The following is a 16,565-nucleotide window of genomic DNA, read 5'->3' on the forward strand; positions in this document are numbered from 1 at the left end:
TCCCTAGATAGAGGACTAGTTTCACCAGGGCAAAGTAGTGCACTATATAGGGTATAGGGTGCCATTTGGGACCCAAACCTGCCTTACTGAAGAGACATTCCTCTGTCATTACTAAGCACAGTGTGAAGAGCTGTGACACATCCAGGTAAACAGGTATCCCTCTATTTTGACATGGTGTAATAGTTACTTCCCAAGCCAGAGCAACCTATAGCACAGTAAGCCACGTCCGACCCAAAGCAGCCCATATGACAGTAAGCCATGTCTGACCCAGAGCAGCCCATAGCACAGTAAGCCACGTCCGACCCAGAGCAGCCTATAGCACAGTAAGCCACGTCCGACCCAGAGCAGCCCGTAGGACATTAAGCCACGTCCGACCCAGAGCAGCCCGTAGGACAGTAAGCCACGTCCGACCCAGAGCAGCCTATTGGGGCCTACTCGCCGACAGTAACCATCTGACCTGCCCTGGGGCCTACTCGCCTACAGTAACCATCTGACCTGCCCTGGGTCCTACTCGCCTACAGTAACCATCTGACCTGCCCTGGGTCCTACTCGCCTACAGTAACCATCTGACCTGCCCTGGGTCCTACTCGCCTACAGTAACCATCTGACCTGCCCTGGGTCCTACTCGCCTACAGTAACCATCTGACCTGCCCTGGGTCCTACTCGCCTACAGTAACCATCTGACCTGGGTCCCACTCGCCTACAGTAACCATCTGACCTGCCCTGGGGCCACTCACCTACAGTAACCATCTGACCTGGGTCCCACTCACCTACAGTAACCATCTGACCTGGGTACTACTCGCCTACAGTAACCATCTGACCTGGGTCCCACTCACCTACAGTAACCATCTGACCTGGGTACTACTCGCCTACAGTAACCATCTGACCTGGGGCCACTCGCCTACAGTAACCATCTGACCTGGGGCCACTCACCTACAGTAACCATCTGACCTGGGTCCCACTCACCTACAGTAACCTTCTGACCTGGGTCCTACTCGCCTACAGTAACCATCTGACCTGGGTCCCACTCACCTATAGTAACCATCTGACCTGGGTACTACTCACCTACAGTAACCATCTGACCTGCCCTGGGTCCTACTCGCCTACAGTAACCATCTGACCTGCCCTGGGGCCACTCACCTACAGTAACCATCTGACCTGGGTCCCACTCACCTACAGTAACCATCTGACCTGGGTCCCACTCACCTACAGTAACCATCTGACCTGGGTACTACTCACCTACAGTAACCGTCTAACCTGCCCTGGGGCCTACTCACCTACAGTAACCATCTGACCTGGGTACTACTCACCTACAGTAACCGTCTAACCTGCCCTGGGGCCAACTCACCTCCAGAAATACAATGAATGAGAAAATTCACAGATCTTGTGTGTTTGTCTGTTTGCGTATATGTGTGTGTGATTTAGAGTTATGTTTGTTCAGTGAGGTATGTGTGATTTAGAGTTATGTTTGTTTACTGTGTGCGTGTGTGATTTAGAGAGTTATGTTTGTTCAGTGAGAGCGAGAAGGTGTGTGTGTCTTCCAGACTCTAATCTGTTGCTGTGTTGTCTCACCCTTCCATAGGTTCATACTTTCCGAGGGCCTCACTGGTGCGAGTATTGCGCCAACTTCATGTGGGGCCTCATAGCCCAAGGGGTCCACTGCTCAGGTACCCTCCTCTTCCATTCAGACATCCCAACATTGCTGACCTAGCTACCATCACTGACCTTTCATGGGTACTTCATTACATTAGAGTACCATCCCAAATATCACCCTATTCCCTATGTAGTCCACGTGTGTAGGGCTCATAGGGTTCTGATCTAAAGTTTTACAGGGAATAGGATGCAATTTGGGATGAAAGCCTAAAGAAAATAACTCCAATCCCTGATCAGACCCTTGGAGTCCTGTTAACATCCCTGATCAGACCCTCGGAGTCCTGTTAACATCCCTGATCAGACCCTCGGAGTCCTGTTAACATCCCTGATCAGACCCTCGGAGTCCTGTTAACATCCCTGATCAGACCCTCAGGGTCCTGGTAACATCCCTGATCAGACCCTCGGGGTCCTGTTAACATGTTCAATAAATCATCCATGTAACCAGGCTTTGTCTCATTTTATCCCCCGTGTTTACCACAAATAAACAATATGACTTCCAAGTTTTGATTTATTTCAAGAATTCACGTTTGATCAAATATCAATCAAATTGAACTGATCGGACGTCTCTGTCCGGTTGGGTTTCATGTCATGTGACTAATGTCATGTGACTAATTGTAACACATGAGATATCAAACTTGAAATGCCTAATAATGTCTTTATTTTTAAATGCTATGACAATAAAAAGGGTATTACAATATTACGTCTAAGCCTGGATCATGTCATGGAATGTAGAGCCCAGGAAATGTGGTCTGTTTCATGTAAATCAATGGTTTGATGAGGCCTGTGAAATGTGGTCTGTTCCATGTAAATCAATGGTTGGATGAGGCCTGTGAAATGTGGTCTGTTCCATGTAAATCAATGGTTGGATGAGGCCTGTGAAATGTGGTCTGTTCCATGTAAATCAATGGTTGGATGAGGCCTGTGAAATGTAGTAATTTAGCATTCCTCAGTGACACCTGGGACAAACCAGTTCCCCCTGTGACTATGGCTGTCAACTATTTATAAACAAGACAGACGCTCACAGAGAGCTTAGAAGGTGCATCAACGGGACACACCCAGTCAAGCAAGGACATCCAAATACTGGATCCACAAAACTGCAACAAGGCTGGCTGTGCTGGCTGGCTGTGCTGTCAAATCCAATTTTATTGGTCACATACACATGGTTAGCAGATGCGAGTGTAGCGAAATGCTTGTGCTTCTAGTTCTGACAGTGCAGCAATATCTAACATGGTAATCTAAAAATTCCACAACTACCTAATACACACACCTAAGTAAAATAATGGAATAAGAATATATAAATATATGAATGAGCAATGATAGTGGCATAGGCAAGATGCAATAGAATGTATAAAATACAGTATATGAGTAATGTTAACGAGGAATGCAAGATATGTAAACATTATTAAAGTGGCATTCTTAGTGACTAGTGATCCATTTATTAAAGTGGCCAATGATTGAGTCTGTATGTAGGCAGCAGCCTCTATGTTATTGGCTGTTTTAAAAGTCTGATGGCCTTGAGATATAAGCTGTTTTTCAGTCTCTCGGTCCCAGCTTTGATGCACCTGTACTGACCTCGCCTTCTGGATGGTAGCAGGGTGAACAGGCAGTGGCTCGGGTGGTTGTTGTCCTTTGATCTTTTTGGCCTTCCTGTGACATCAGGTGCTGTAGGTGTCCTGGAGGGCAGGTAGTTTGCCCCCGGTGATGCGAGGGGAAGAACGCACCACCCTTTGGAGAGCCTTGTGGTTGAGGAAGGTGCAGTTGCTGTACCAGGCGGTGATACACCAGACAGGATGCTCTCAATTGTGCATCTGTAAAAGTTTGAAGGTTTTAGGTGACACGCCACATTTTCTTCAGCCTCTTGAGGTTGAAGAGGCGCTGTTGTGCCGCCTTCACCAGACTGTCTGTGTGGATGGACCATTTCAGTTTCTGTGATGTGTACACCGAGGAACGTAACTTTCCACCTTCTCCACTGCTGTCCCATTGATGTGGATAGGGGGGTGCTCCCGCTGCTGTTTCCTGAAGTCCACGATCATCTTCTTTGTTTTGTTGACTTTGAGTAAGAGGTTGTTTTCCTGACACCACACTCCGAGTGCCCTCATCTCCTCCTTGTAGGCTGTCTCGTCATTGTTGATAATCAAGCCTACTACTGTTGTGTGGTCTGCAAACTTGATGATTGAGTTGGAGGTGTGCATGGCCACGCAGTCATGGGTGAACAGGGAGTACAGGAGGGGGCTGAGCACGCACCCTTGTGGGGCCCCATTGTTGACGATCAGTGAAGTGGAGATGGTTGGTGGTTATTTCCTACCTTCACCACCTGGGGGCGGCCCATCAGGATGTCCAGGACCCAATTACACAGGGTGGGGGTTGAGACCCAGGGCCTCAAGCTTAATGATGAGCTTGGAGGGTACTATGGTGTTGAATGCTGAGCTGTAGTCAATGAACAGCATTCTTACATAGGTAATCCTCTTGTCCAGATGGGATAGGGCAGTGTGATGGCGATTGCATCGTCTGTGGACCTATTTGGGCGGTAAGAAAATTTGAAGTGGGTCTAGGGTGACAGCTAAGGTGGAGGTGATATGATCCTTGACTAGTCTCGCAAAGCACTTCATGATGACAAGTGAGTGCTATGGGGCAATAGTCATTTAGTTCAGTTACCTTTGTTTTCTTGGGTACTGGAACAACGGTGGCCATATTGAATCATGTGGGGACAGCAGACTGGGATAAGGAGAGATGGAATATGTCCGTTAACACGCCAGCTGGTCTGCACATGCTCTGAGGACGCGGCTAGGGATGCCGTCTGGGCTGGCAGCCTTGCGATGGTTAACTTTTGAATGCCTTACTCACGTCGGCCACGGAGAAGGAGAGCCCACAGTCCTTGGTAGCAGGCCGTGTCTGTGGCACTGTATTACCCTCAAAGCGGTCAAAGAAGGTGTTTTAGTTTGTCCGGAAGCAAGACGTTGGTGTCCCTGAGGTGCTTGTTTGATTGCCTTGCGGAGGGAATAACTACACTGTTTGTATTTGGCCATATTCCCAGTCACTTTTCCATGGTTAAATGTGGTGATTTGCGCTTTCAGTTTTGCGCGAATGCCGCCGTCTATCCACAGTTTCTGGTTAGGGTAGGTTTTAATAGTCACAGTAGATACATCTCCTATACACTTTCTTATAAATTCACTCGAATCAGCGTATTTGTCGATATTACTCTGAGGCTACCCGGAACATATCCCAGTCTGCGAGATCAAAACAATCCTGCCTGGCCGTGCTGCCTGGCCGTGCTGCCTGGCCGTGCTGCCTGGCCGTGCTGCCTGGCCGTGCTGCCTGGCCGTGCTGTCATGCTTTCTTGATCGCTTTGTAATGGAGATCCTTTTTAAGGAGTGGTTTTAACCCATTTCAGTGCTTCAGTACATGGGGAAAATATCACAATACTGTTCATATCATTCCAATCCTGAAGTTAAATTGAGTGAAAAGGGACACATGTACTGTAGCTGTCCTTGGCACTTCCTGCCAGATAAAATGATGTAATATTTAGGGTTGCAAAGTAAGTTACCATATTGTCCATGAGTTTCTAGTAGATAGACCATATGGTTGAAGAGAGAACAGCATAATAATGCAAAAAGCATCTAATCAACAATGGCATTATTTTCAATGAACTGTGACACTATTTACTATTAACTTTTGTCACAACTGCCACCAGTTTTCTTTCTTTTTACTATTTTCTACACTGTAGAATAATAGTGAAGACATCAAAACTATGAAATAACACACATGGAATCATGTAGTAACCAAAAAAGTGCTAAACACATCTGAAGGTATTTGAGATTCTTCAAAGTTGCCACCCTTTGCCTTGATGACAGTTTTGCACACACTTGGCATTCTTTCAACCAGCTTCATGAGGTAGTCACCTTGAATGCATTTCAATTAACAGGTGTGAATTTCTTTAATGCATTTGAGCCAATCTGCTGTGACAAGGAATGGGTGGTATGCAGAACATAGCCCTATTTGGTAAAAGACCAAGTCCATATTATGGGGAGAACAGCTCATATAAGCAGAGAAAAGATAGTCCATTAATTTAAGGTCAGTCAATCAGGAACATTTTAAGAACTTTGAAAGTTTCTTCAAGTGCAGTCACAAAAACCATCAAGCACTATGATGAAACTGGCTCTCATGAGGACCGCCACAGGAAAGGAAGACCCAGAGTTACCTCTGCTGCAGAGGATAAGTGCATTAGAGTTAACTGCACCTCAGATTGCAGCCCAAATAAATGCTTCACAGAGTTCAATTAACAGACAGACACATCTCAACATCAACTGTTCAGAAGAGACTGCGTGAATCAGGCTGAATTGCTGCAAAGTATCCACTACTAAAGGACACCAATAATAATAAGAGACTTGTTTGGGCCAAGAAACATAAGCAATGGACAATAGACTGGTGGAAATCTGTCCTCTGGTCTGACGTGTCCAAATTTGAGATTTTGTCTTTGTGAGATGCAGAGTAGGTAAACTGATGATCTCCGCATGTGTGGTTCCCACCATGAAGCATGGAGGAGGAGGTGTGGGAGTGTTTTTCTGGTGACACTGTCTGTGATTTATTTAGAATTCAAGGCACACTTAACCAGCGTGGCTACCACAGCATTCTGCAGCGATACTCCATCCCAGCTGGTTTGCGCTTAGTGGAACTATCATTTGTCTTTCAACAGGACAACGACCCAAAACACACCTACAGGCTGTGTAAGGGCTATTTGACCAAGAAGGAGAGTGATGAAGTGCTGCATCAGATGATCTGGCCTCCACAATCACCCGATCTCAACCCAATTGAGATGGTTTGGAATGAGTTGGACCGCAGAGTGAAGGAAACAAGTGCTTAGCACATGTGGAAACTCCTTCAAGACTGTTGGAAAAGCATTCCTCATGAAGCAGGTTGAGAGAATGCCAAGAGTCATCAAGGCAAAGGGTGGAAACTTTGAATAATCTCAAATAAAATACAAAATATATTTTGATTTATTTAACACTTTTTTTAGCCTAGTGGTTAGAGCATTGGACTAGTAACCGAAAGGTTGCAAGTTCAAATCCCCGAGCTGACAAGGTACAAATCTGTTGTTCTGCCCCTGAACAAGGCAGAACAAAATAAGTCTTAACTGACTTGCCTAGTTAAATAAAGGTAAAATAGAAATGTGTTTTATATATTTTTTACAGGTAATAAGAACACACAGAGGGCCAGAGATTATCACAGGTATCTGTAATTATCTGAAATACCCCAAAAGCACCACTAGATGTCTTGTGATAACTTGAAAGTTTCCAGTAAATGAACCACCCTTTGCAACCCTAGTATTTATGAACACCACCTAACAATTCTACTGATCAATAATGTTGTATCCTAGTGAACTTGTTGAAATGTTTGTTGGCTGAAAAACAGATCAGACTGTATTATTTTATTTAACGAGGCAAGCCAGTTTAGAACAATTTCTTATTTACAATGACGGCCTACTGGGGAACAGTGGATTAACTGCCTTGTTCAGGGGCAGAACGACAGATTTATTTACCTTGTCAGCTCAAGGATTCGTTCCAGCAACCTTTCGGTTAATGGCCCAACGCTCTAACCACTAGGCTCTCTCTCTCTCTCTCTTCACTGGTGCAGTGAAGTATAGGGTTCAGACACACAATATAAATACATTACAAACATTTACAACTTAGCAAGACTTTGGCACAATTGAGGCTAGTTGACCAGTAGACAAGTAGGTTTGGAAAGTCCCTAAACTCTCTGCGATAGACACAGGGTTCTATTATGGCCTGGATACAATCCTGACATGGATGTGTTGAAAGGAGGACTAACGTGGCTGTTTTTCTCTGTAGACAGATGGTTTGTTGTTCAGATATTAGCCATGCTTATAAGCCCCAGGCAAACACTGGTGTCATCAGACAGCCCTGTGCCCTATGGGAATCAGAAGAGACTTCTTTAGTACTTCCAGTTGTATCTGAAGCAGTCCTCTAACACACAGAGATACACAACTGATGACTGGCTTTCTATCCTCATTGTCTCTCTTTCTCCCTGTCATCTCTCTTCTCTCTGTTCTCTTTCTCTTCCTCCCTATTCCCATCTCTCTCTCTGTTCTCTCTCTCTTCCTCCCTATCCCCAACTCTCTCGCTCTCTCTGTGTTTCCTCTCTCTTCCTTCTTATCTGGCATGCTTAGCTTGTCTTCTTCCTCCCTATCTCTTTGTCTGTCCATCTCTTTCTCCATCTTTTTCTGTCTGACAGTCTCTCTCTGTTTTTTTTCTCTATTTTTAATCTGTCTGTATCTGAGAATAAGGAACCCCAGTCAGCGGACCAGCAATAATGCTGGGTATTTCTTGGTAGTAACAACGCAACTATCAGTGATGAATGATTTAGCTGGATGTTCTTATTGAGTCAGAGAAACCTCAACCTAGGTTACATTCCTGTGGCATCTCCCTGAGAGGCAGCTTGCTCTCTTCGTCACGGTGTGTGTGTGCGTGCAGGCCAGACTGGGACAGTGATGCCACACAGAGAGGTGGTGCTCTGCTCTCTCACCCCCAGCTGTCCAAGACCCTCTGCTGTGACGTGGCCCACCATGGCATATTGAAGCAGCCTGGTCTTACCGTAGCTGGCTGGGCTTTCTCTCTGAGATTGGGATAATCACTGTACTACTTGTTATCTCTAACCCCTCTGTAATGTGTTACATGTTGTTTTAGAAGAAGTCGACCATAATCATGTCAGATTATAAGATTGGAATAAATCCTTTCTGTGTGTGTGTGTATTTTAACACTGACTGACCACCTCTCTGACCTGTGGTTTCCAGACTGTGGGCTGAACGTACACAAGCAGTGTTCCAAGCTGGTGCCCAGCGACTGTCAGCCAGACCTGCACAGGATTAAGAAGGTGTTCAGCTGTGACCTCACTACCCTGGTCAAGGCCCACAACACCACACGGCCCATGGTGGTGGACATGTGTATCAAGGAGATAGAACTACGAGGTACCGTTTAGAATGTTTCTGTGACATTTAAGCCAGGTGCACCCTGCATGTTGTTAGCTAAACTGAAAGAATATTCAAATTTCAAGGTGAAAATGGATGTCTGTGATATGGTCTTGTGTGGCTCAGTTGGTAGAGAATGGCACTAGCAACGCCAGGGTTGTGGGTTCGATTCCCACGGGGGACCTGTACTTTAATGTATGCACCCACAACTGTAAGTTGCTCTGGATAAAAGCATCTGCTAAATTACTAAAATGTATTGGCTCTCTTGGACCGGGGTTAAGGAGACTACCTAAATGAAGTGCTGTGTAAACCAATCTTTTAAATTAGCATCAAATTCAATCAATCAAATGTATTTATAAATCCATTTTTACATCAGCAGATGTCAAAGTGCTTATACAGAAACCCAGCATAAAACCCCAAACAGCAAGCAATGCAGGTGTAGAAGCACGGTGGCTAGGAAATACTCCCTAAAAAGGCAGGAACCTAGGAAGGAACCAGGCTCTGAGAGGTGGCCAGTCCTCTTTATGCTGTTCCAGGTAGAGATTGCTACATTTAGTGAAAGAAAATTGTCCATTTGAACTGTGTTGAACTACTCTCAAAAGGGTTATTTCAACTGGATGTGTTATTTCTAAAATACAGTATATATAATAGACTTAATCAACATTTTAATCAAAATATGTCATTTCCCCAAAGTACTGTAATCTGCCTCGAGGCTCCATTGGTTGAAATAAAGGCCATCCTTGTTGAATAATTTTGTTGATCCAAAGAGCTTGTTGAGTTTATTTAGTAGAGACTGCATGGGGTGAAAGAGGGTATAGAGAGTAGAGAAAATCGACTCTCTGTGTTGCTGCTTGCAGGTCTACAGTCTGAGGGCCTCTACAGAGTGTCTGGCTTCTCAGAACACATTGAGGACGTGAGGCTCGCCTTTGACCGAGGTTTGTGTTAACTTAATTTCCTTTGCCTCCGGGCTTAGGTCTGGTTTAAGGTTATGAGACATGAAAGTCCATAGGTTCAAATGAAAAGCACATGAGCACAGGAAAGCCGTATCAGACTGCCGGATGTCGTTATGTGAGGTGTAAAGGGCAATTATGTTGCATTGTGGTAATTGTAGTGAATATACTGCAGTCTGGTCGGTACATAATGTGCCTGGTGTGTCATCTCTGCAGATGGCGAGAAGGCAGACATCAGTGCCAATGTGTACAACGACATCAACATCATCGCTGGAGCTCTGAAGCTCTATCTGAGAGACCTGCCCATTCCAGTCATCACATTCCACGTGTACTCCAAATTCATACAAGCTGCAAGTACGTACTCCCATACTTATTCCCACAATTAGCTCAATGCACCTTGGGTCTCCAGCGCAATGACTGACTGTGTACTGAGCTAAAGGCTAGGCACTAGCTTGGGGAGCTAAGGAAAATGTTCAGGTCTGTGGCACGGCTATTTATCAGGTGAATGTAACTAACAGTAGTACTTCCTCCTGGTAGAAATCCCCAACCCAGACACCAGACTGGAGGCCATCCACGAGGGACTGCTGCAGCTCCCGCCAGCCCACTACGAGACCCTACGCTACCTGATGATGCATCTCAAGAAGTGATGAAACACACACTGCATCTGATCTTCATGGGGTTGAATCAGTGATGTAGTCTTACATACACATATGTTGTTTCTCACCTTTCTGACTAATATAATAATCATCTTTCTCACAGGGTCACCATGTTTGAAAAGGACAATTTCATGAATTCTGAGAACCTGGGGATTGTGTTTGGTCCGACGTTAATGCAGCCGCCTGAACAGAACGCCCTGGCCACTCTGAACGACATGAGGCATCAGAAACTCATCATACAGCTCCTGATAGAGCATGAAGACGTCTTGTTTTGAAGGACTGGAGCCCTGTCTGTTGCTGGGCAGGATGGGCTGGAGCCCTGTCTGTTGCTGGGCAGGAATAGGATGTTTGATTTATTCCATACCAGAGGAATCTCAAGCCATCATGTCTGTCATTATATGAAGTGTCAAAATTCCCAAATGTTTCTATTGTGGTCAGATTTTAGCTTCCATTACTTCTCTCCCATAAGCATGAGTGTTGAAGTTGAGTCTGTGGTACGTCAGTCAGACATCATGTCTTGTTACAGTAAGGTCAAAGGTTGTCACATCCTGACATATTCTCCTTAAGAGGGACAAGGTACTGGATACGTCCCAAATGGCACCCTATTTTCATTACTTCTGAACAGGCCCCATAGGGCTCTGGTTAACAGTAGTGTACACTATATAGTGAGTAGGGTGCCATTTTAGAAAAAGCCATTGATTCCAACATTTCCACACACCTTTCATGGCGTCAAGTAGCCTAGCGGTAAGTGTTGGGCCAGTAAACGAAGGTTGCTGGTTTGAATACCCGAGCCGACAAGGTTCAAAATCAGTCAATGTGCCTTTGAGCAAGGCACTTAACCCTAATTTGCTCCAGGGTCGCTGTACTACCATGGCTGACCCTGTAAAACAACACATTTCACTGCCCGTTTTCCGGTGTCTGTGACAATAAAAACATGTTTCCATAAATCTAGCATCATCACACTAACACATTCTTCTTGGTTGATGTCTGTCTGTATAGTGATTGTCTGCTCAAGTGTGTTCGTTGTGTGCTTCTTGGTCAATGAGTCTCATGACTCAGTAACTGTGTGATCCTGTAGGGTGAGATATGGATGGATGGTCTATGTATGAAGCACTGTGCTGATCAATTTATTTTGTGAAGATTTCTTTATGTTTTCAGCATCGTGCTTTTTTTCACCCTGAAACTGATAGGTTGTCAAGGATCTGCGATGTGTTCCATTGTCAAAATACAACAAAACCCTAAAGGAATTGGTAAACAGAGCAGGTTAAACTTGTAAGGAAATGCTTAGAAACCCAGTTTGAGTGGCACTGTTGAAGTTCCATCTGCAACTGTTTGCTGGTACTATAAAAATATACCGAGTTATAGTAGTATATGGTTTGGGTGAAATGTGTGTGAGCCTAAATGTTTACAGAACTTTTGAATCGAACTTCTCATTCTTTTAAATTAATTAATATAATATATATATTAATATTCATACTTTAGTGGAATACCATGGGGTAATATATGTATATACATATTCACACACTGAACAAAAATATTAACGCAGCATACAACAATTTCAACAGAATTTACTGAGTTACAGTGCAAATAAGGAAATCAGTCGCAATAACTGAATTAGGCCCTTATCTATGGATTTCATAAGACTGGGTGGGCCTATGTCCTCCCAGGCCTACCCATGGGTGCTCCCCTGCCCAATCAGAATTCGTTTTTTTCCCCACACAAGGGCTTTATTACAGACAGAAAGACTCCTCAGTTCTATCAGCTGTCCGGGTGGCTGGTCTCAGACAATCCCGCAGGTAAAGAAGCCGGATGTGGAGGTCCTGGGATGACGTGGTTACACGTGGTTGTGAGGTCAGTTGGACATACTGCCAAATTCTCTAAAAATATGCCTGCTTATGGTAGAGAAATGAACATTCAATTCTCTGGTGGACATTCCTGCAGTCAGCTTGCCAATTGCACGCTCCCTCAAAACTTGAGATATCTGTGGCATTGTGTTGTGACAAAACTGTACATTTTAGAGTGAACTTTTATAATCCCCAGCACAAGGTGCACCTGTGTAATGATCATGCTGTTTAACCAGCTTCTTGATATGCCACACCTGTCTGGTGGTTGGATTATCCTGACTAAGGAAAAATACTCACAGGGATGTAAATAAATGTGTGCACAACATTTTAGAGAAATAAGCTTTTTGTGTGTATGGAACATTTGGGATCTTATTTCAGCTCATGAAACCAACACTACATGTTGCGTTTATATTTTTGTTCAGTAATAGCTACTCGTAGACTGCCAAACATCTAGTATGGGTAAGGACTAGACCTCGTAGTGTTCTGCCACTATTTGACACATACTAAAGTCAGGAAACATGAAGTGTAAATGTTCAGACTATAAAACTGCCTGGAGCAGCTATAGGTGATGTGGAGTTCGCCTTCTCCAAACAACGTCACGGCGACAGAGTTTACACCATCTCCGTTTTCCATTATTGATAATAATTGAAATCCTTTCTACGAATCCATTTTATTAAAAGTATTTTTGTGATGGGTGCAATTAAGATTGTAATTTATCAAATGCTGATTTATTAAAAGGATGTAAAATGACATTTTGCTCCATCTTTTATGTGTACGTTTAGGATAGGCTACAATTCAATTGCTCAAAGCAATGTCTGCGTCATGGTGCAATGCAACGACAACACACACGTACTCTACCACACCTTCAATAGGACAACGATGGCTCAATAGCGCTGGTGCTGAAGAGAGCAACAATGGTGGACGCCCTGTACCTGAGGGTACACACATGGAATGTGTCTCAAATGGCACCCTATTCCCTATATAGTGCACTACTTTTGAACCGGTACCATAGGACTGTGGTCAACAGTAGTGCCCTATGTGGGGAATAGGGTGCCAATTTGGGACTCAGACACGATTAGTCACCCTGTTTCTAAATGTAAGGGTGTGGAGGACTTTGCATGTATTGTTTCTTCTGTGTGTCTAGTTCTCAGATACTGTGTTACTCTGGCTGTCAGGTCAGGTATTCTTCCTGCAGGCTTCCAGGGAGGTAACTTCTCTCCCAGTTTTACGTGCACCAATCAGGTGTGCATGGGTGGGGTTTTGTTTGTAGGCGATATAGACAGCTGTATTCCGATACCTGTAACATTTGTTGCCTCTCAGTGACAAGGAATACATCAGAAGTCAGTTATTTACAGTCGTTTTTCTACTTAAAACATTGGCCTTCGTGTAGATTCTAGCCTTGATTGGATGTTGTAGATTGAGTCTTCCAAGTGGATGCAGCTGTAAACAACTTGGAATCTACACGGTTTTAGAAGGTCTGTGTGCGGGTCATGTTGTCCTCAGCCGAGGACTAACCTCACGTTGAACCCCCTTGGAGATACTAAAGGAGACACCAGAGGGCTGAAAACATACAGGTGAGTTGATGGCAGGTGTATGACATATTATCCATCATGGCTGATCACAAACGTATAGCATGTTTACATGACAGCTATATGAACATGACTTCCTATATTTTCTATTATTGATAGAATTTTTATGGCATGATTGATAATTTTTTCTCAATACCAGTTTGTCTATATTGACATACACTAATGTATCTTGCAGGTGAAACTTAATGGTCCAGATATGGCAGCGCCTGTGAGATACCCTTGGTGGAGAGCATTTGTGACAAGGAAGAGTATTCCAACAACCCAAGAATCTGGTGAGACCCAACCTTCTGGGGAGAAGATGTCTCCTATCTCCTCCAAATCTACCCCGGACTCAAAGGGAAAGGAAACCTTCCCAGATGCCGAAGCCTTTGACGATGCAGAGTTTGAGCCAATGTTCAATGAGAAAACCTGTAGACGGAATCTCAAAGTTTCACGTTCTGGTCGTTTTAAGGAGAACAGAAGAGTACGGGGGACCATACCTGACAATAACAACTTCAGTGGAAGTGTTGCTGTTGCTAAGTAGTCCAGGCTACATCATGATCATTATACCTGCCAGACCGCAACCTGTTATGGAGCATGGAGCATTGATGATGAAATATGAATATATTTTGAGGCATTTTTTAAAGATATAACTTTCATAATGTTCATCAATTGCGCCTATCACCAGGTTAATATATTAGGTATACACCTAATTCATAATATGTTTAGGCCAATGAAGCATGGATACGGAATAGTTATGAAGTATCAAATAATTGTAAAGAATGATTTCAGAATCATTTTATAGTGAATTCGGGAAGTAGCTCCGTCCGGGACTCAAACCAGGGTCCGGTAACTGTCAAGCCAAGACCTTAATGCCAGGAGTTCTGGGTTAAGGTTACAATATTACCACCTTCCTTCAGGAGAGTGTCCCCACACTTCTCTATACCAAGTCTCTCTCATGTGTACACGCCTCTCAAATGGGCTCACGGGCACCATCCCACTTCACTAGGTGTGGGTTAAGGTCTCCTACAATATCGATTTTCAAGTATGTTTTCATATTTCATACACACACAGCCTAAAGCACATGGTATCTAATGTTACAAATATATCCAACCAGGGCCAATTACTTATTTTGTCATTTGTTTGAATAGATTTTTGTGTGTTTGTTTTCTTGATATGAAGGACTTGAGGTGGTTTGATATGACGGACTTGAGGTGGTTTGATATGAAGGACATGAGGTGGTTTGATATGGACTTGAGATGGTTTGATATGAAGGACTTGAGGTGGTTTGATATGAAGGACTTGAGGTGGTTTGATATGAAGGACTTGAGGTGGTTTGATATGAAGGACTTGAGGTGGTTTAATATGAAGGACTTGAGGTGGTTTGATATGAAGGACTTGAGGTGGTTTGATATGAAGGACTTGAGGTGGTTTGATATGAAGGACTTGAGGTGGTTTGATATGAAGGACTTGAGGTGGTTTGATATGAAGGACTTGAGGTGGTTTGATATGACGGACTTGAGGTGGTTTGATATGAAGGACATGAGGTGGTTTGATATGAAGGACTTGAGGTGGTTTGATATGACGGACTTGAGGTGGTTTGATATGAAGGACTTGAGGTGGTTTGATATGACGGACTTGAGGTGGTTTGATATGACGGACTTGAGGTGGTTTGATATGAAGGACTTGAGGTGGTTTGATATGACGGACTTGAGGTGGTTTGATATGAAGGACTTGAGGTGGTTTGATATGAAGGACTTGAGGTGGTTTGATATGAAGGGCTTGAGGTGGTTTGATATGAAGGACTTGAGGTGGTTTGATATGAAGGACAAGAGGTGGTTTGATTTGAAGGACAAGAGGTGGTTTGATATGAAGGACTTGAGGTGGTTTGAGATTATGGACTTGAGGTGGTTTGATATGAAGGACTTGAGGTGGTTTGATATGAAGGACTCACTTACAACCAAACTTTATTTAGATCATGTTGGATTAATCTGATTCTGTTCATACTGTACTAGGCTACCTAAGGTCTAGTATGCACTAATGCAGTGGTTCCTAACCATTTTTTGGTTACTGTACCAGCAACTGAATTTTGCTCTGCCTAGAGTACCCGCTCATGTGTATTTTACCAGTAAACCTATGGTCTCATGAGTCTTCTCAAGTACCCCTGTGGATAGACCAGGTACACCCAGGGGTCTTAGTACCACTGGTTGGGAACCACTGCAGTAATGAACTGTTACAGAGGATGTGAATGAAGGATATGCCAGCATGTACATTAGCTAGTGTTCAGGAGATTGTAAGATTACATTTAGTTGTTTACATCACATAATACATTAAATGTAAAAAATAAAAATAAACATCTATTTTGTACTGCAATGCACGTACACACACACACACACACACTCACTCAGGAGTTACATATGACGTTAATACACCTTTGTAACATATTTATTGTGGATAATATATTTACTATTTAGTCACGATCTCAAAATATCTGTTTTGAATGGACTATGCCTTCTGTCATCATTGTTACCAGTCTGCTAAAAGTTTACTTCAGAGATGTATATGAAGAAAAAACATCTACAATATTGTAAATAAATGTGTAAATATGTTATTTGGTTTACTTTGTGTTTTATTTTCACTTAATAACAGATATGGTGAAGAAAGCTAAATACATCTAAAAGTCTAAATAGATCTCAAATAAAATAAAATGTTATTTGTCACACATACATATTTAGCAAATGTTATTGCGGGTATAGCAAAATGGATATGTTCCTAGTTCCAACAGTAATATCTAACAATCCAAAACAATACACACATCTAAAAAGTAAAAGAATGGAATTAAGAAATATATACATATTAGGATGGAAGTCTAAATACATCTAAAAGTCTAAATACACCTAGAAGTCTAAAAG

At 43.4% G+C, this 16,565-nt stretch overlaps 1 protein-coding gene across 2 annotated transcripts in view; it reads left to right on the plus strand.

Moving 5' to 3' along the window:
• Positions 1–12,837, plus strand: part of LOC139387157 (beta-chimaerin-like) — a 45,846-nt gene extending 33,009 nt beyond the window's left edge. The window contains exons 8-13 of one of the 2 annotated variants that reach the window (XM_071133202.1): positions 1,583–1,667; positions 8,462–8,635; positions 9,493–9,570; positions 9,802–9,939; positions 10,123–10,228; positions 10,345–12,837. In XM_071133202.1, coding sequence (XP_070989303.1) covers positions 1,583–1,667; positions 8,462–8,635; positions 9,493–9,570; positions 9,802–9,939; positions 10,123–10,228; positions 10,345–10,516 — 753 coding nt within the window. In that variant the 3' untranslated portion in view covers positions 10,517–12,837. The remainder of the gene's footprint in view (positions 1–1,582; positions 1,668–8,461; positions 8,636–9,492; positions 9,571–9,801; positions 9,940–10,122; positions 10,229–10,344) is intronic. The other variant, XM_071133210.1, reaches the window with a different exon arrangement.
• Positions 12,838–16,565: the final 3,728 nt, after the last annotated feature.

The sequence above is a fragment of the Oncorhynchus clarkii genome, chromosome 3 (assembly GCF_045791955.1).
Source record: "Oncorhynchus clarkii lewisi isolate Uvic-CL-2024 chromosome 3, UVic_Ocla_1.0, whole genome shotgun sequence".
Taxonomy (NCBI): Eukaryota; Metazoa; Chordata; class Actinopteri; order Salmoniformes; family Salmonidae; genus Oncorhynchus; species Oncorhynchus clarkii.